General features: G+C 38.2%; 2 protein-coding genes across 3 annotated transcripts in view; one reads left to right on the top strand and one right to left on the bottom strand.

Annotated features, from left to right (window-relative positions):
- LOC136843898 (high affinity copper uptake protein 1-like) overlaps positions 1-20619 on the top strand; it is a 220073-nt gene that overhangs the window by 72763 nt on the left and 126691 nt on the right. The gene's annotated exons all lie outside the window — the stretch shown is intronic.
- Positions 1-20619, bottom strand: part of LOC136843897 (mucin-22-like) — a 100897-nt gene that overhangs the window by 10284 nt on the left and 69994 nt on the right. For both annotated transcript variants that reach the window (XM_067112780.1, XM_067112781.1), the window contains exons 2-3: positions 4234-4455; positions 1-3214 (exon numbers count right to left, since the gene is read on the bottom strand). The exon at positions 1-3214 is cut by the window's left edge and continues 716 nt beyond it. In XM_067112780.1, coding sequence (XP_066968881.1) covers positions 1-3214; positions 4234-4455 — 3436 coding nt within the window. The remainder of the gene's footprint in view (positions 3215-4233; positions 4456-20619) is intronic.

Here is a 20619-nt window from a genome sequence, read left to right as displayed (position 1 = left end):
CCAATACCACCTTTTTGGTTTAAAGTATTTTTATATTTTAGGGCCTCAGCACTACGCTTGAATGCAAGCTGATAGGCTTCTGTTAACTTAGTTTGAATGCGGGACCAAGACATAATAGTGTCTTCTTCTTTCGGAGGGCCTTCAAGCACAGTCCTAACCCAGTACCTTTGATCAAGAGGAACTGTAGCATTATTGCTAGGACTAGGAGGGCTGGGCTGGGCTCCTGTTGTTAAAGTCGTTGTCATCTTTGGCATAACAGTACTATCCATGCTGGGTGTTAATGAGCCTCCTTGAGTGGTTTCAATAATAGAGTCCTCTAGAGAAGTAGTAACAGTAGAAACGGAAACATCTGATGTGACTGGATACAAACTCTCTTGAGTACTCCCTTCTGATAAAATGTTTGTTGTCAATGAAGCATTAGGTGATATAGTAGTAATCTGGGATGTTTGTGTTGTAGAAAGTCCTGGCAAACTTGAGGATGTGGTGGAAGTTAGGGAGTAGAAAATAGTGGATACAATATCAGATGTAAAGTTGAGCACTTCACTTGTGGATTTTGGGTCTATCACTTCTTTTGTTGAATACTCAGGGGAATCTGACGAACTTGATTCTTCACTAGGAAATAAAGTTGGCGTGGAAGGCTGAAAAGTAGTTGATTTATCACCTGGCAAAGCAGCAGTTGAAGTTAAAAAACTAGTATCAGTTTCCCCTGAAGGCCCAGGGGAAGGCTGTAGTGTTGGATGAACTGAAGGACTGCCTTGAACATCAACACTTGATATTTCATATTGCACAGTAGTTAGAGGCACTGAAGATTGGTGCACAGGTCCTGAAGAAATTGTGACATTCACAGAGCTTTGCACAGGATGATCACCTCCATAATCAGAGACATTTGCAGAGGAGCTATCACCAGGATATGGTAAACTTGGTAATGCACTTGGTGTAATGATATCAAAAGGCTGAGTTACATGGTCACTCTGCCCAGGTAATAATACAACTGATAATGATGCCTCTATGCCAGAAGACATGTGAGATTTGGTGGTTGCAGTTGGGGATATTTGAACAGTTATACTATATTCAGTCTCGGAATATTGGTCCAAAGTTCCATTTACTAGACCTGTTCTATTTGACTCCTCTCCCAAACCAAACTCACTTGAAATTGTGCTGCTTGTTACATCACTTTCTAGTTGAGGAACTACAAAGTCACCACTGCCGGTGTCTGCATCAGTTTCTGTATCCCCTATGCCAGTAAGGTTATTGCTATTTGTAGTTAAACCAGGTTCTCCTATTGTTGTGTTAGTAGAGTCAAAGCTACTCTGTGTAACAGTATCACTTACATCCGGACTGAATTGTGGTGTAGTGCTTGTAGTGAATGGTGATGGAGTCGATTCTTCAGACATTTGGCCATCAAGTTCCACTGTAAAATCTGTGGGAAACAAAGTACTATAATCATCACCAGACGATGCAGTAGTTGTTTTGTCTGATTCAGCCTCACTTTCACTCTCAGCATCAATAGGTGCAGGATCTACAACATCCACACCTGCAGTTGAAGTTAGGAATATTGGTGTGTCTGAAAATCCAGTTTGATTTGAGGGAAAGACGCTACTGGAATTTGGCACAAGGAACGTGTACACGGGAGTTTTTGTAGTGCTATAGAAGCCAGTTTCTGTGGAAAAGTCATAATCATTACCATATAAAGATACATCACTCACTCCTTCAGAACTTGTAACAACTGAGTGTGCCTGGGTATGCTCACTACTTGGGCTTGTTTGATACAAGTCTTCCGTTTTAGTAACAGTTGTTTCTTCTTCTTCAATAAGAGACACAAATGTACTGGTTACTGAACTTGTAGAAGACTCCTCTGAGAGTAAAGTATTTAATTCTGTTGCAAGTGTTTTAACAGTACTAGTGGGACCTGTTGCCGGAAAAAGGGTTGATCCAACTATATCTGTAGTTTTAAGGTCATTTTCTCCTTCGTCCTTTGCAGGTATGCTACTCTCTGTTACCCCAGTCATTGGAGTTGTAGGGTTTTCTGTAATATTAAAACCATTATTGTCATATGATGAAATAGTTGATTGAGGGGTAAAACTGGTCATGTTACCATGTGGAATTTCATTTTCGGGAGTAAACATTACTCCCTCAGTTGTAGTATCTGCAACTTTGCTATCATTGGAACTAATGTCCTGAACTGCTGTTTTAGATGGAGTGGTAATGGGCCTGTCTGTTGCATATGTGCTATAATTGGTGTCTATTGTGCCACTTACTACCTGGGTTGTGTCTGCTGTAGAGCCTTCAGGACCAGAACTAGCTTCTGCCAAGGAGGGCACTGTGCCAAACTCAGTGTTGACCTCCTGTTCAGGTGAGGGTGATGTTGAACTAGGAATTATCAACATTGGAGTTTCTCTTCCTGCATAAGATTCATCATCTTTAGATGAGCTGAATACTGCAGTTGGTGTCACAGGAACAAAACTATCACTGGGTGTTGGCTGAGCAATTTTTGTAGAACAGTCATGAAAATTTTGTGATGCTGGACTTAACGTATTTAGCATGGGTTCAGTCACATGAACTGGAGTGGGGGTTACAGATGAGGTGGTGAATGTAGCTGATGGCCCTGGGTACTCCAGAGATGTATGAATCAGATCTGTTATGTCATACTGTGATTCATCTGAAGATGAAGTAGTGGTGAGAATTACTGGTCTATTTACAGGAACTCCTGTTGGAGGTGCAGTAACTGTTTTTGTAATTGTGATGAAACTTGTTTTTCCTTGTTTTTCTGTAGTCTGGCCCTTGGATGTAGGAGACCCTGGAATGACATTCCCACTGTTGTGCGAAGAGGCATAGTCGCTCTGTGGGCGCTCTTGGTGAGTTGGGTTAGTGTTGCCTCCTTTGTTCGGGAATCCACTGGTGGTCGCTGTTGAACTGAAGCTGTCGTCTAGATTCTTGCCTCCTCCTTTGTCTATGATATGAACTGAATTGGCTGATTCAGGAACATTGTCTGGATACTTCGTGGGTGGAGCGACGATTGGCGTGACTGCGGAAGGTTGAATAATGATGGAAGGGTTGTTGGCAGTTGAGGTGGTGAAGGTGGATGGTGTAAATGGGGCTGGCAATACTGTCGTGTAGACGGTAGTGGTAAGATAGACGGTGGTTGTGGTAACTTCTCTTCTCATCCAGGAAGTGTCTCTTGGGCGGTGTTGCCATTCTTCGGTGGATCCATCACCTAATGAAACAATTAAAATAATCAGTAGTCCTGAGTTATTAAAATCCGATGACTAAGCTATCAGGCGAAAAATAAATCCATCTGAAAAGTAAGTGCCGAAAAGGGAAACATGTTAAAGACATTTTTTATGAAGTTTTATATACCTTATGGATTAATTATTAGATTAAAATATAACTCCAAATGCAGTAAACTGTATGATGTTTCAACTAAATGCCATAGCTGATTCGTTTTTGTTTTTCATTGTTATACTAATTAGAAATGGCAGAAAATATATTCTACGTTCTGAAGTTGTGCGAAAATCCGGATTGCTCACTTTCTCTTGCTGTATGAAAAGCAGTTTTTAAAAAAATCCGAATTCAAAATCAGAGATGAGACTATATAATACAACGTTCTTTCGTAATTTTCAGTACAAATGAAACGTAAGTTTAAGTTTAGTAAATTTAAGAGCTAAACAAATGAGATAATTTGTGATATGTACTTCTTGCTGAATGTACTGTATTTACCATCTCAAGCTACTATTTACAGAGAAATTGCCAATGGATGTATGAATAAACTTAGGCGTTATATTCGCTTCAAATTATGTTTTTGATAGCTTGGTGAGCAAGACACAAGGAGAATAATTTCCATAACGGTTTCCATAAAGCAAGAGAATTTTTAGGAATAAATTCTTCCGAGAATCAGCTCATTCTTTAAGTCAACCTGCGCATGACAGCGTTAACTGCATATCAGTGGTAGTTGTAACACCAAATAACTTATAATCAATCAATGAGTCAATGATACAGTTAACTGTATATCTCTGGCAGTTGTAACACCAAATGACTTATAATCAATCAATCAGTCAGTGATACAGTTAATAGTATATCTTTGGTAATTACAACGTCTGATAACTTATAACAAGTCTGTCAACACGATGCGTTTAACCGTATATCCTAGGTAAATGACGCCGGGTAACTTTATAATCAATCGATCAATCAATCAGCTAACTGAATTCAAGGCACGCATGTCTTGCATTTCCCTACCGGAGGCCATCCAGACTAAGAAATCCTCCAGACTGTAATCCCTTTTCGTCCTCCCGAATCCGCTGCCTTCGACTTCCTCTTGGGTTTCGTGGTCATTGCGCCCTCTGCTGCTACTGCTGCTGCTGCCATCTAACGGGAATCTGATGAAGCCTACGATTTGACTGGACGATGGGCCGGCCATCAGCACCGGTGTTGGTTCGATTCTGATGTCGTCATCTATTTCTGGGGAGACAGAGAGAGCGAGTAAGCGAGAGCTTTAGAAATATCTTGCCGAAAAGAATTTTTAGGGGAAGGGCAATAGTGTGTGTGTATATATATATATATATATATATATATATATATATATATATATATATATATATATATATATATATATATATACTTAATTATTTATGTATATATTATATTTTTATATCAATATATATATATATATATATATATATATATATATATATATATATATATATATATATATATATATATATATATATATATCACAAAAAGAGGAATGGAAATCAAATGCACTTTTTAATAATCAAGTTCAAATTTAATAATCTTATAAACTTCAGAAAATCACGTCACGTCTGATTTCTCTTGCTACCTGTTAAACTATCCACAAATGTATATGTAATATAATCAAGTCAGGTACAATAACAAATCAAATGCAACAAAGTAGTAGTTATATTTTTTTAAATTTTCTTTTTATTAGCATTTTCATTTCAACATTCACACACCCCAGCCATTCTTTAATATTTCTCATACTTCAGTACAAATTAATTTTCTTTAGGCACCGAATTCATTAAGGTTAATAAATATTCAGTCATATTCTATTAGATGTTATTTTGAATAAATGTATAATTCTCCATCTTCCATTTTTGTCTGGCAGTCTCTAGTAACGTTGACGAAGCTTTATTTGGTTATTCCTCCTTCATCTCCTCTTACTCTTTTCCTCATTATTTTACTACTTGTTTGTATGTATGACTGTTTTCACCCTTGTTGTGTCCCTGTAATCAAGTCCCGCAGCAATAACCCCATATTTTTGGAAATTGGTGATGTTGATGCAACCCTGTGTTGGCACCCCGAACTTGTTTGTTCGAGCTGACATTATACCAGCACGGGTTCTACCTCCTTGAGTAGCCTGTACATACCTCTAACCGTTGTCGAGTTCTGGCCAATTTTCGAGGTTCGCCAGAGTGAAACCGTGGTAGCATTGACCGTAGAGTTTGTACATTTTGCTTTAAATTAAGTTCAACTTAGGCCGGGATCTCGCTAACGACTTCCGTAGGGGAATGGTGCCGTCAGTACACCACATGCGGCACACTGTAGGCATTACTTAAGGCTCTTTGCAGCGTTCCTTCGGCCCCTAGCTGCAACCCCCTTTAATTCCTTTTACTATACTTCCATTCATATTCTCTTTCCATTTGACTTTCCACCCTTTCCTTACTGAGGGATTTTCCTCCCGTTACACCTTTAAAATCTTTTGACTCTCAGTTTCCCTTTCAGCGCTGAATGACCTCGTAGGTGCCAGCGCTTGGCCTTAGGCCTAAATTTTATATTCCATTCCTTTCCAACCTCGCTAACGGCAGCACTCAAGTGTCCTGCTTGCTCGGAACCCGACACCAACCTCCCTACAGTAAGTAAATAGTCAAGTAAATAATATAACTGCGGGAAATACTTGAAGGGTGAAGATGGCCAGGATTAGATCTTAAGCTTTGTGAAGTCTGCGTCAATAAAGCATTTTCTGCACGCTCTCTCTCTCTCTCTCTCTCTCTCTCTCTCTCTCTCTCTCTCTCTCTCTCTCTCTCTCTCTCTCTCTCTCCGTTTTGTTTGTACGTCTGTTAGGGAGATTCGATTATAATTACGATACCTGTGTGTTTTTGTTATATTTTAATGATTATTGTAGACTTCCTGTTCTAGTCTCTCTCTCTCTCTCTCTCTCTCTCTCTCTCTCTCTCTCTCTCTACGTTTTGTTTAGACGTCTGTAAGGGAGATATGATTCAGGTGCTATACCTGTGTTTTGTTATTTATTATATTTTAATGATTATTATAGACCTCTCTCTCTCTCTCTCTCTCTCTCTCTCTCTCTCTCTCTCTCTCTCTCTCTCTCTCTCTCTAACTCAAATCATTTTCCGTTGCCAGCGTGATGTATTCAGAGACGGTCGCGACCTTCGCTTGCGGTTGAAGAACATGCGAAGTTCGTAGTCATGTAATTCGAAATGAATACATAATGTACCTTAATATTATCTACGAATTCTGCCATCGGCGTGATTTAAATAAACAAAAAACAAGGAACGCAATTTTATGTGAACATACTGGTCGTCGGCTCTAAATGATTTCACGTCGTCTCTACTTCACCATTCTTCATTTTCCCTCAGTTTATATACCTCCTGTAATAAACTAATTCATATATAGTAATATGAAACGACTCTGGATGAATGAACTGCCCGTTGGCACGGATGGAATTCGGAGTTCTTTACGGCTCGTTATTTATATTTGTAAAATCTCCGTTGGCACTGATGGACTTCGTGAGTCCTTTACTATTCTTTGTTTATATTTGTAAAATCTCCTGTGATAATCTAATGCAAAACAACATATGATTATCTTCTGTGATAATCTAATGCAAAACAACAAATGATTATCATCTGTGATAATCTAATGCAAAACAACAAATGATTATCATCTGTGATAATTTAATGCAAAGCAACAAATGATTATCTTCCGTGATAATCTAATGCAAACCACCGAATGAATATCTTCTGTTATAACTTAATGCAAAACAACAAGTGAACATCTGTGATAAACTAATGCAAAACAACAACTCAACATCTTCTGTGATAATCTAATGCAAAACAACAAATGATTATCTTCCGTGATAACCTAATACAAAACAACAAGTGAACATCTGTGATAAACTAATGCCAAACAACAATTGAACATTTTCTGTGATAATCAAATGCAAAACAACGAATGAACATCTGTGATAATCTAATGAAAACAACAAATGAACACATTCTATGATAATCTAATGCAAAACCAACAGACGAAAATCTTCTGCGATAATCTAACACAAAACAATCTGTGATAACCTAATGCAAAACAACGAATGAACATCATCTGCGACACTCTCATGCAAAAACAACAAAAGAAAATCGCGATGCGAGAGGTGCCAAGAGTAAAACAATTTCCAAGCATCGCGTGCAGAACGCTCCCATTACTGCGATCCTTTGTACGACGTCGAAGTTGTGGGCAGGCGGCGATTCCATCTACATCGTTGCCATTACGAGAACGAAAGAGAGAGAGAGAGAGAGAGAGAGAGAGAGAGAGAGAGAGAGAGAGAGAGAGGGAAAAGGCGATTCTTGGGACACGTGCCTCTCTCTCTCTCTCTCTCTCTCTCTCTTCTTTTTCTTTTTTCTTTCTTTATTTTGTTTTTTTCTTTCTTTATTTTCTCTCTCTCGTTACACACGATTGCGGCGATTGGAGGTCTGTCGTGAGGTTTTCTGGCCCTAGCGAAGTGGCACGCTGTCTGGTAGCAGGGTTTTTGTCGTTATCAGAATAGATGTATTAGAAGAAAAAAGATACACACACATATATATATGTATATATATATATATATGTACATATATATATATATATATATATATATATATATATATATATATATATATATATATATATATATATATATACACACATATATATACAGTATATATAAAGTGTATACAAAAGAGAGAGATAGATAACGATTACTTGTGAGGTCTTTTAACCCGCTGAAGCGTGGTTTTCGGTAAACCGGATTCAAACGTCGCCAGAACCACGAATTGATTGATACGTTGACTGTAGAAAAATGAGAGAAGTGCTGGGCGGTATCTACACAGCACAGGTTGGTAAAGGATGTGGTTGGCTAAAAATCTCAAAACTAATTTGGCTACTGTAAGGCGATAAGGAAAAAAAAGCCTGTACATGCGAAAACTCCCTCCCCCACAGACATATATGTATATATACATATATACATATATATATATGTATATATATATATATATATATATATATATATATATATATATATATATATATATATATATATATATATATATATATATATATATATATATATATATATATATATATATATATAGGCGATTCTTAGAACACATGCCTCTCTCTCTCTTCTTCTTTTTTTCTTTCTTTATTTTATTTTTGCTTTCTTTATTCTCTCTCTGAAGTCAGGTGCATCTACTGTGATTTTTAAGCATATATATATATATATGTATATATATATATATATATATATATATATATATATATATGTATATATATGTATATATATAATATATGTATGTATATATATATATATATATATATATATATATATATATATATATATTAGAGATAATCAGCACACAATCACATGTGGAACAGAAATAAATTTCTGACTCACACCATGGTCGAACCCAGGTCTTTCAACTGAAAGACGAGATTTCTGCCAACCAAGCCACTTTGGTCTCGTCTTTCAATTGAAAGACCTGGGTTCGATCCTGATGTGAGTCAGATTCCAGTGACCAATAAAGTCAGAACACGCTTGAGCTTTTCTGGAATACGAATTGATTCTAGCACTACAGCGTACCACTAAGTGAATCAGTGGTATCATCAACAATCGGATTTGACGTCGTCCATTTTAGTGGCCCATTCAAATTTAGGTCATTCTGTCTGTCTGAGTGTCACTGCGGGGATCTTGCATTGGCTGGTGCTGAGTACTATTGTCTAATACGTTGCCTGTAGACAGGTTTAGAGGGAAACGTTCGTGCATCAGCTTTAGAAGCAGTTTTGTCTCTGCATTTTCAACTTCAAGCTTCTGACACTGCTATTGGAGAATGCAAGTTGATAACATTTCATAGAATATTAGAATTTTATGTACAAGAATTCATGTTAAAATTCTTAATCTGTTATGATTTCCCTCAGCTCAGAATGATGGCCTTCTTATGTCTGACTTGTTATGTTCGTTTCCTGATTTTATTTTAGGACGAAAGCCAAGATCTGGAACCTATGATGAGGTCATTCAGCGCTGAAAGGAAAATTGAGAGTAAAAAGGTTTGAAAGGTGTAACAGAAGGAAAACCTCGCAGTTACATCATGAAGGAATGATTAGAAGAGGGTGGAAAGTAAGATGGAAAAAAAGAATACGAATGGAGATACAGTAAGAGGAATGAAAGGGGTAACAGCTAGGGGCCGAAGGGACGCTGCAAAGAACCGTAAGTAATGCATGCAGTGCACCGCGTGAGGTGCTTTGACGGCGCTACCCCTCTACCTGGGTTTCCTGGTCTCGTCCTACACCACTTGCAGAAGTGGGTGCTGGATCTCAACAGCAACCATCTAAATTTAGCTCGGCGGCTCATATTTCACGAGTGATTTTAAAGAGAATGTGTCACTTATTGGAAACAGCTATTTCATCCCCTATATCCGGCAGGGGACGACAGTGGTGAAGTCCTTCCTTCTTTTAGGTTGTGAGAAGAGTTTATAGGATGACGCTCGTTTTCTTTGATTGGCGCTCCGAATGGTTAGATCCACATTGAAGGCACCTGTCCCCAGGTTGTGAGAAGAGTTTATAGGATGACGCTCGTTTTCTTTGATTGGCGCTCTGAATGGTTAGATCCCCGTTGAAGGCACCTGATTTGGGAAGGTTCAACAGCAATAAGAAACAGATATGTTGCAGAAGGAACCAATTCATCTTCAGGGGCCAAAGCTCCATAACCATGGAGCATTATTCTTCTTTGTGCAGTGCTTATCTGTCCCAAATAACGTACAGGCAGTTCTGAATGGTGTAATAGATACTAGAGAGGTAGCAAGAACACATAGTCAAGAGGGTCTGAATTCTCTAGGCGTACGAAGCTATGTAGAGATCAGTGTCAATATAAGGACTTGCCCGTCGCACTGCCTGAAAAGCACTGTCAATACATTCAAGAAAGTCTCGAGAAGTCAAGGGGACTGAAGCATGAGTCGCCCTCCGGCTTGGTAACTTATGGTGCTCTGTAGTCCAGCAGGTCTTGAAAGCTATAGAAGGGTGAAACATGGTACTCGTACTTCATACTATTTATTTGAAAAGCAGTGGCTTACTGGTAACAACGTATTGAGAATAGGGCGAATGTGAAGTTTGAGAATAACGTGAAACAGGTCTGAAGAAGTTTGGGGGATATAAAGCGTTATATTTCAAGCTGAAAAATTAGGAAAGGTTTTTTTTACAGTCAGACAGGTTTCAAGAGCTGTGAAAATGGGATATCTTCCTTAACATGCTGCCCGAGATTTGCCGGGAGAACATTGTTAAAGAGTTCTTGAGAGCTGTAATGACATGAAGCCCAATGTGTCGCATTTGACAGGAAAGAGTAAAGATTATTATCATGATTAACTATTATACATAGTAAGTAAGATTCCTATATTGCCAAAAATGCCATTAACTGCGGAAAAATGACGAACATTAATTTAGTAATAAACTAAGAGCTAAAAATAGCTACGCAAGGCAAAGTTAAACCGGGAATGCATTGTAAAGGCATTGGAATGCTCAAAGGTTTGATGACCACAGTTTTATGATAGCCAACCAACATAAGGCAATACTCCGATCCATCAGAGCGACGTATAATTGAAAGGTGGAAACGGTGAGTGATCCCGGCTGCCCTGAATGTGTGAATGTGACGACCGATGATGCTTCATGTTTTCTTTAAAGGACAGCAAAGAAAATGGAACAGAGAGGGACTCAAAAACAAAATCCAGAGTAATTCTGTGGTTTATAGTACCTAGTTAATAAATCATGACACCTTCCTCCACTGGCGTTTAAATCAAAACAAGGATACTCGCAAGATACCGAGTGCTAACTAGCGGAAACTGGAAGACTGCATAAACGAACAGCGCTTAAAAGGCGGAATGCAACCTACTCGTATTTGTGCTCAGCATATTTTGCTGTAGACATCACAAGTGACCAATGACCTCAAAAACGGGGTCTGTTGACCTCGTGTGTCTGATATACAAAACAAAACTTGTTACAAGAATTGATCATCAGTTACGGAGTCACTGCGAAAGGACTCCAGTAACTGAAGTATCAGTTAAGTGAAAACATTTACCTAGCTCCTTACTCAATACTAGTTGTCTAGAACTGGAGAGTTAATGAGACTGCAAACCCAAAATTAAGTAGTGTGATGAAATTGAGGAGTGGGATGCTTTGGTTTGTTTTAATGTTGCAACAAGCTCACCCACATCTTTCTACAAAAGCATCTCAGATACTTGCAATTACCCGTTTCAGTGAGAGAGAATTGGGTATGATAGCTATAGTCACAGGTCCGAGGAGAATTGGATATTACCAATAATAATAATAATAATAATAATAATAATAATAATAATAATAATAATAATAATAATAATAATCACAGGTCCGAGGAAGCATGCGTAGCTGTCTCCTTGGAGGTGAAGGTGTGGACTGATGATTCCACACTGCTTCCTTAAAGCGAATCATAAGATACAACACAAATCAGGAATTATTTTTGCATTTTGGATAAACATTAGCTTTCCAGAACAAAATTTTCATGATGTATAGTGCTGGGACTTAATGAAGAAGTTTTGATTCGTTAATGTTACCGAAAGATTGGCGTTCTGAACAATATATACAACGGAATACATTACGCTTCTTACTCGGCAATATGCAAATATAAGCTTCAGCCTTTCGAGTGATTCGTGGGACCCAGAGCAGTTCACAAAAGGTTCTAAGGTTCAGAAGAGGTTCTAAACAAGTAAATAGAAAAGAAAATTAGGGTGAATTGTTTTGACGATGAAACTGCGACGTGTACCAGCTGAAAATGTGCAAATTACGTGTCCACACAGAAATGAATGACGTGACGTGAGAGAGAGAGAGAGAGAGAGAGAGAGAGAGAGAGAGAGAGAGAGAGAGAGAGAAACAACCTTTGCGCTACCGGTTGGCGTGATTGCCGATAATGTAATCCATGTAACGACGGTTACAACTGGAGGGAGAGAAGGCGGGGAGGCGGAGGGAGAGAAGGGGGGAGGTGGAGGGAGAGGGAGGGCTTTCCTCCTATGAGGAAGGGGGAGAGGTATCTGGAGGAGAACCCAAAGACTTCTCACCGCCCCCGCAAAGGGAAACACGCACGCCAATTTCCCCCCTGCACGATAATTCTTTGTTTAGGTATGATGTCTGAAAGGAAATCTGGCAGGACCTCTCCAGGGGCGCAGGAAGTTTAAGGGACCTGACTGATGGCGCAAACGAAAATTGTTTAGGGTTTAGTGCAGAGTTGTTTGTTTTTCATGTGAAACATTACGCTCATGACAAGGCGTCTCGTTGATATGACTTGTCCAGTTTCCGGTAGCTGGAAAAATTCTTTCTGCTGAATTCGAGCTTTCGTGGCGAGGTGAGGGTCATACTCATTCAGGCATTAATATTTGCTTTAGGGACCGGATTTACTTCTGCTTAATTCGAGCTTTCATGGCGAGGTAAAAGTCATATTCACTAAGGCATTAATATTTGCTTTTAGGAACCGGATTTACTTCTGCTTAATTCAAATTCTCATGGCGAGGTGAGGGCCATACTCATTCAGAAATTAGTATTTGCTTTTAGGAAACAGATATGCTTCTGGCATTCTGCAAGCAGAGCTATCATTCGTCAAGCCGAACGAAGCGAACATTTTCCAAAACGAGATATAATCTGAGTCTCACACAGCTATCCAACCCTGAGAAAAATCTATCACGGCACACCCCATAGTTTTGCGGAAGCACAGCAGAAGAATATCAATTCGCACTCTCTTACAGATCAAAGGCCCAGTTTAAAAAGTAACCCGTACGTGAGTAGTGCCATCAGTCCACCTCATGTAGTACACTGTATGCATTAATTAAGGTCCTTTGCGGCATTCCTTCGGCCCCCAGCTGCAACCTCTTTCATTCCTTTTACTGTACCTCCGTTCATATCGTTCTTCCACCTCACTTTCCACCCTCTCCTAACAGCTGTTTCACATTGCAACTGCGAGGTTTTCCTCCCGTTACACCTTGCAGACCTTCTTTACTCTCAATTTCCTTTTCAGCGCTGAATGACCCAGTCGGTCCCAGCGCTTGGCCTTTGGCCTAAATTTCACAATCCACTTTAAAAAGTAGAGTCGCATACCACTGTATCTGCATGCAGAGAAAGGCGGATAATTTACACTAAAACATCCACCAAACTACCTACAGGCTGTGGAACATTTAGGAGTAAATATTCGAGGGAATATTCTAAACTTACTCTATTAACTAGTTCAAGGCAAGGACACAGAACTCGGGGCAAATTGTTTCTAAGTCATTCTCCGACATCAGCGGTCTAATTATTACTAATTATTACGAGAGTACGGCGTGTCTCATGACGTATTATTAAAGATAAATAGCGCCAGTCTCGTGAGGAGTAATTATTCTTTCTAATGCTTTCTAAAATTCGTGAAATACCACTTGGCGTTAGTAACGTACAGAGAGACAATTTGACTTTATATGTATTTTATATATGTACACACACATATATATATATACAGTATATATCTAATATAAGGAGCCCATAAAAACGCGTTTTTATGCGTACATAGATTTATATGTATATATAAATATATATGTATATATGTGTACGTATATATATACATACACACATATATATATATATATATATATATATATATATATATATATATATATATACATATACATACACACAATATATATACAAAAAGCACCGTATCGAGCATATAAGCACCGTATCGAGCTTCTCAGTTACGTACAGAAGGATCCACAATAATATGCTTGACTAACAAGACGATATTTATTTGTCAAGACATATACAAATCTTGTAGCTTTCTTCCATCTTTCTGTTTAGTGGTCAGTCAAACCCACAGAAGGATGCACGAAAGCTATAAGCTTTGTATACATTTGTACAAATATATAACGTCTTCCTAATCAAGTATATAATTGTGGATTCTTCTGCACGAGTATATATATATGTATATATATATATAAATATATATATATATATATATATATATATATATATATATATATATATATATATATATATATATATATATATATATATATATATATATATATATAAAATTCAGGAGTAATATGAGAGAGAAAGACCTTGAAAGGTTACAACAGAACAGATGCAACGAAACGTATCGGAAAGAAAGGTCCCAACATCCGGGAAGCAAGGGAGTGCTTGCAAGACGTAGGGGTGAATGGCGCAGCCTTTGTAAGGGTTTCGTCGAGCTGCTGATGAGCAGTAATCGTAGCTTTGTTTTTTCACTGAACCACCCGGTATTAAGTGTAAGGCAAAACTCTAACATTAATTGAGGATTAGGGTGTAATTTTGTCTGCAGAGATAGGTGTATATGTTTATGTATGTAATCTGCATTGTGTATGTGTATAGGAGAGCATTTGCATAGATCCTCAGATGGCTAAATAACTGAAAATATTAACTACCGAGTTTGTTTCAGGCTTCAAAAGGATTTATTTAATTCTCCCGTTTACAGGCGGCAAAGCACGGCAATGCCCAAAGTAGGAAGTTCAGGAGAGGAATAATAATGGAGAAATGTTGTATATAACCGTGCGGGTTTTGAATGCTATGTGCCATAATTCGTCACTCACTGATTTATGCGAATGCTGGATAATTCTGTAATTACAAAGCCATGCTTATACGCTAATACCCAAGGTCTGTATTTTAATACTTACATATCTGTAGAATGTCGATAAAAGCTTAGTGTTCATTTTTAGTTTTCTGTAAAAGGAAACTATTGTGCCAGCTTTGTCTGCCTGTCCGCACTTTATCCTGTCCGTACTTTTTTCTGTCCGTCCAAAGATCTTAAAAACCACTGAGGCTGGGGGGCTGCAAATTGGTATGTTGATCATCCACCCTCCAATCATCAAACATGCCAAATTGCAGCCCTGTAGCCTCAGTAGTTTTTATTTTATTTAAGCTTAAAATTAGCCATAATCGTGCTTTTGGCAACGCTACAGGATAGGCCACCACCGAGCCATGGTTCAAGTTTCATGGGCCGCGGCTCATAAAGCATTATACCGAGACCACCGAAAGGTTGATTTATTTTCGGTGGCCTCGATTATACGTTGTACAGAAAACTCAATTGCGTCGAAGAAACTTCGGCGTATTTTTTACTTGTCTTAATTTAAAACTCACGAAAGATCTGATATTTATTGATTTTAATGATATCACGTTTTTGAAGCATTCATTGCTGAATTCCGAAATGCCGAAGGGTTCTGTGACAGCTATAAAAACACGAAAGATATCAACATTAGCAACGATAACATCAATAATCAACACATCGTAGCATCACTGAGCACATATCACTGACAAATGATCAAACAGTCATTAATCTTGTCATGAGACAAAGAGATGACATAACCAAACCTTGATCGCAAACAAGTTCCGAACAAGTTCCCCTTTGTTGAATTTATAAATAAAAAAATACAACCGATACCTTTTCAATAAACCACAAACATTCCAGCCACTCATCACTAATATTTGCATTACTTCACAGTGCATCGAAATGTTTGCTTTTTCACGCAAGCCACATTCGGCACGCGTTGCCCAGAAGGTGGTGTTGAATAAATAATCTGGGAACAAGCGCACCTGAACTGCTACAGTTACAGCAATAAGTTAAACAGTAATGGCAGTTTAATGTTGGACAGTTGCAAATTTGTATAATCACGTCTTTGCTAAGAAATTTACAATCTCGTAAAAACAGTTTGTGTAATAAATCCACAATTATATACATTGAACTGTATTCCTATGTAAAATTCAAAAGCATCATCAGTGTTGACATTAAAATATTCTTATTTAAATGGTGATGCAGTGACAGATTGGCAGTGGGAAAAAATGCAAGATAATTTGTCTTTTCTAGATTTCTATCTGCTATGGTGTCCTTCCACACGAAATTTGATCAAATATTTATATTTCATTACGAAATTGGCTTGTATGTCGTACAGTTTTGCAGAGTTGTGAGTCATAATTCATGCATAAAAACTCAGCTATTCAAAGGTTTTGACACGAACATGACGGAAAAAGTGCACCTCTTTCGTTTTAGAGAATTCTCGACAAGACTACACAGCTACTGTTTTTTTTTTCTACACAGCCACTTTTTTTTCTACACAGCCACTCTTTTTCTACACAGCCACCTTTTTTCTACACAGCCACTTTTTTTTCTACACAGCCACTTTTTTTTTACATAGCCATTTTTTTCTACACAGCCACTTTTTTTCTACACAGCCAACTTTTTTTTTTACTACGTTGTCACTTTTTTTCTACACAGCCACTTTTTTTTTTACTACACAGCCACTTTTTTTTTCTACACAGCCACCTTTTTCTACACAGCCACTTTTTTTTTTTTTTTTACTACACAGCCACATTTTAGTTTTCTGTAAAAGAAAGCTATTGAGATGGCTATGCCTGTCCGTCCGCACTTTTTCTGTCCGCCGTCAGATCTTAAAAACTACTGAGGCTAGAGGGCTGCAAATTGCTATGTTGATCATCCACCCTGCAATAATCAAACATACCAAATTGCAGCCCTCTAGCCTCAGTGGTTTTTATTTTATTTAAGGTTAAAGTTAACCACGATCGTGCGTCTGGCAACACTAACCACAGGCCACCACCGGGCAGTGGTTAAAGTTCCATGGGCCGCGGCTGAGATAGTTTCATACAGCATTATACGCTGTACAGAAAACTCGACTGCATTTTAACTTGTTTTCTACACAGCCACTTTTTTCCCCAAGGCATCAACAAAGGTCACGTGACTAGTTCACCATCTCGTGTCAGCCCTTGTTCCGTGTTGTTGATGGTTATTATTTATGGACGTCGCTTTGGTACTCCCCAACAATATGCGCAGTCGATCGGTGCCGTGAGTGTGCCATTAAAGAAACAAAACACTGATAGGCTCCATCAGATAGGGTTGAGGAATGATGAGGGGATGTTTCTCAAATGATCCGGTTTCCTTGACAGGGGGCGATGGACTAAGGCCGCTTCCTGATTTCATCCGCATTCTCCTTCGTCTTAAGTACATTTATTATTATTATTATTATTATTATTATTATTATTATCAAAAACAATTGCTGTTTCAACGGCATTAAGCTTGTAGAGAGTCTTATATATTCTTCTTAATATATTCTCGTCTGCAGGAAGGTGGCATGATAAATTTCCACCAAAGGACATGGAAAGAGAAGACTCTCTACTGTGCAGCAATTGTTTTTAACAACACTGCCCTAAAAGAGGTACTCCTTCCATATTATTATTATTATTATTATTATTATTATTATTATTATTATTATTATTACTTAAACGCATTTCTTTCGGGGAGTAGGGGAGCGAGGTGATAAGTACTTTTTCTTTAGAATAATTGCGCTCAACAGAATTACCTTAAATTCATATTCCGTTGTCCCTTGTTCTTTGATCTTATTAACAGTTAATAAAAAAACGATGACATTCGTTTTATAAAAATTGCATATAAAAAAACTTTCTAGCATAAAACCTTAAAACGGTATGCATATTACAAAATATCAGAGGGGACACTGCAGTATTTTTGATCAAAAGCAAGTGTTTTCCCATACATTTTTTGTCAAACGGGTAAGTTGCAACATGAGTCAAATGATCTAACTCAGCCCTTCCCCACACTATTAAATTTAGATGATGACAGAAGATGGTGATTTTAAATAGAACCACCTCTTCGTTGGGTGAGTCGGTAGAGCTGCGGACTGTCACTCGATGGGCCGGAGTTCAATTCCCCGGCCGGCTGATGAAGAGTAAGAGGAATTTACTTCTGGTGATAGAAATTCATTTTTCGCTATAATGTGGTTCGGATTCCACAATAAACTGTAGGTCCCGTTGCTAAGTAACCAATTGGTTCTTAGCCACGTAAAATAAGTCTAATCCTTCGGGCCAGCCCTAGGAGAGCTGTTGATCAGCTCAGTGGTCTGGTAAAAACTAAGGTATACTTAACTTTTTAAAATGGAACCTCCATGAAGGTCAGTGATCCGTGACTGCTAGTCAGTGAAACTCCACTTGTAAATTGATAAATGTCATTGAAAATCTCCTCATTATATCTTTACAATATTGATAACAGAAATAAAAACGCAGTGATAAAAAAGCGTGCAGTGAAAAATAGAGATTAGTTGGTGATATCCGAAAAGGAGATGGAAGGAAAAAAAAATAGGAAAATGGACAGAGGACTTGCGAAGCAATAATGGCGATCAGGTTATTCTTTTAGTTTTCTAGTTGCTGCTATTTATCGTTTTTGCCCATTTCTAATTATTTCCGAAAGAAGAACGTTGAAGCATTTCGTTTTGAAGTTTCGAGCGAAAGATCAGTTTCAGAGCATCCAAACTGGCTGTTTCTAAACTTCCGAGCAGTTTTGGTTTTTCCGGAAATATTTTAATTTTAAAAGGACGGCAAGACAGTCACAGCTACCCAAGTCAAGCGAGAGAGAGAGAGAGAGAGAGAGAGAGAGAGAGAGAGAGAGAGAGAGAGGAACACTTAAAATTAAATGGGGTGCGACTTAGCCATTTTATTTGATCCCTTTTTCCAGTACATAATTTATTTTTTTCCTCATCTCATTACCATATTTTTGCATCACCAGATAGCCTAGTCGTTATAACCTTTTACGTGTCAAGTATCAGTCAAAGCCTTACCCTCCAAGGTGCAAGAATACTGAATTATTAAAAAAATACTCGTAGTAGAATGAGTCTTGCAATGGAGAAACACGTATATGGGTACAGATATATTTAAAATAAATCTATACAGAGATCTTCCGGGAATCCGTTCGATTCCCATTTTCAAAAGATGAATCGAACAGAATCCCGAGAGCTCTCTGTATAGATTTAGTTTTAAATACATTTGCACCTATATATATCTGTGGATTTGTTTCTCCATCGAATAGATTTCCACCGCCGTAGCGAGCACCTGTTGTTTTACCGGTCTCCGCAGCTATCTCATTTTTTTTATATCAATATCCAGTGACCTGTCACTCACTTTGTTCCACTTTTATTCTTTTATATCCCTAAGCCATTCCCCCCTTCGTCAGCGTTGCCAGCAATTAAGGTTCTTCGCAGACAAGAGCTGTATTGATTAACGCACATTCAAGCATGACCACAAGGTTTGATTTCTGGCGTTCTCTCTTCCTTAAATGGACGTTATACGCCAGGCTATATATCAGAATGACAGTATGATTGGCTATTGAACAACTGAAGAATTTCGCGTTCATTGCTTTGTTAGTATTTATTGATATCAGTAGCATGCCTCTTCTTTATCTCTTTGCTGTGATTGTACTCTGAGCCAATTCCATTGTTCGGGAAGTAACTCAGTCACACTTTGTTCTTTGAACTGTTTGAAATGGTCTCGAGGAGTGCAAACGTTACTAAAAAACGTTACTAGAATGAAAAAACCAATGGCCTTCTAAGTCCCAACGTTAAAGAAGCAGTGGCCTTCTGAGTCCCATATAACTAGAATGAAAGAAGCAATGGCCTTCTTAATCCAAATGTTACAAGAATGAAAGAAGCAATGGCCTTCTAAGTCCAAACGTCACTAGAATGAAAGATGCAGTGGCCCTCTAAGTAGAAACGTTACTAGAGTGAAAGAAGCAATGGCCTTCTAAGTCCCAACGTTACTAGAATGGAGGAAGCAATGGCCTTCTAAGTCCAAATGTTACTAGAATGAAAGAAGCAATGGCCTTCTAAGTCCCAACGTTACTAGAATGGAGGAAGCAATGGCCTTCTAAGTCCAAATTATTACTAGAATGAAAGAAACAATGGCCTTCTAAGTCCCAATATTACTAGAATGAAAGGAGCAATGGCCTTCTAAATCCAAATGTTATTAGAATAAAAGAAGCAATGGCCTTCTAAGTCCCAAAGTTACTAGAGTGAAAGAAGCAATGGCATTCTAAGTCCAGACGTTACTAGAATGGAAGAAGTAATGGCATTCTAAGTCCCAATATTACTAGAATGAAAGGAGCAATGGCCTTCTAAATCCAAATGTCACTAGAATGACAGAAGCAATGGCCTTCTAAGTCCCAAAGTTACTAGAGTGAAAGAAGCAATGGTATTCTAAGTCCAGACGTTCTAGAATAAAAGAAGAAATGGCCATCTAAGTCCAAACGTTACTAGAATGAAAGAAGCAACGGCCTTCTAAGTCCCAACGTTACTAGAATGAAAGAAGGGATAGCCTTCTAATCCCAACGTTACTAGAATGAAAGAAGCAATGGCCTTCTGAGTCCCAATATTAATAGAATGAAAGAAGCAATGGCCTTCTGAGTCCCAATATTAATAGAATGAAAGAAGCAATGGCCTTCTAAGTCCAAACGTCACTAGAGTGAAAGAAGCAATG

The sequence above is a fragment of the Macrobrachium rosenbergii genome, chromosome 12, assembly GCF_040412425.1.
Source record: "Macrobrachium rosenbergii isolate ZJJX-2024 chromosome 12, ASM4041242v1, whole genome shotgun sequence".
NCBI classification, from domain to species: Eukaryota; Metazoa; Arthropoda; class Malacostraca; order Decapoda; family Palaemonidae; genus Macrobrachium; species Macrobrachium rosenbergii.
This window is presented reverse-complemented; position numbering and strand designations above follow the sequence as displayed.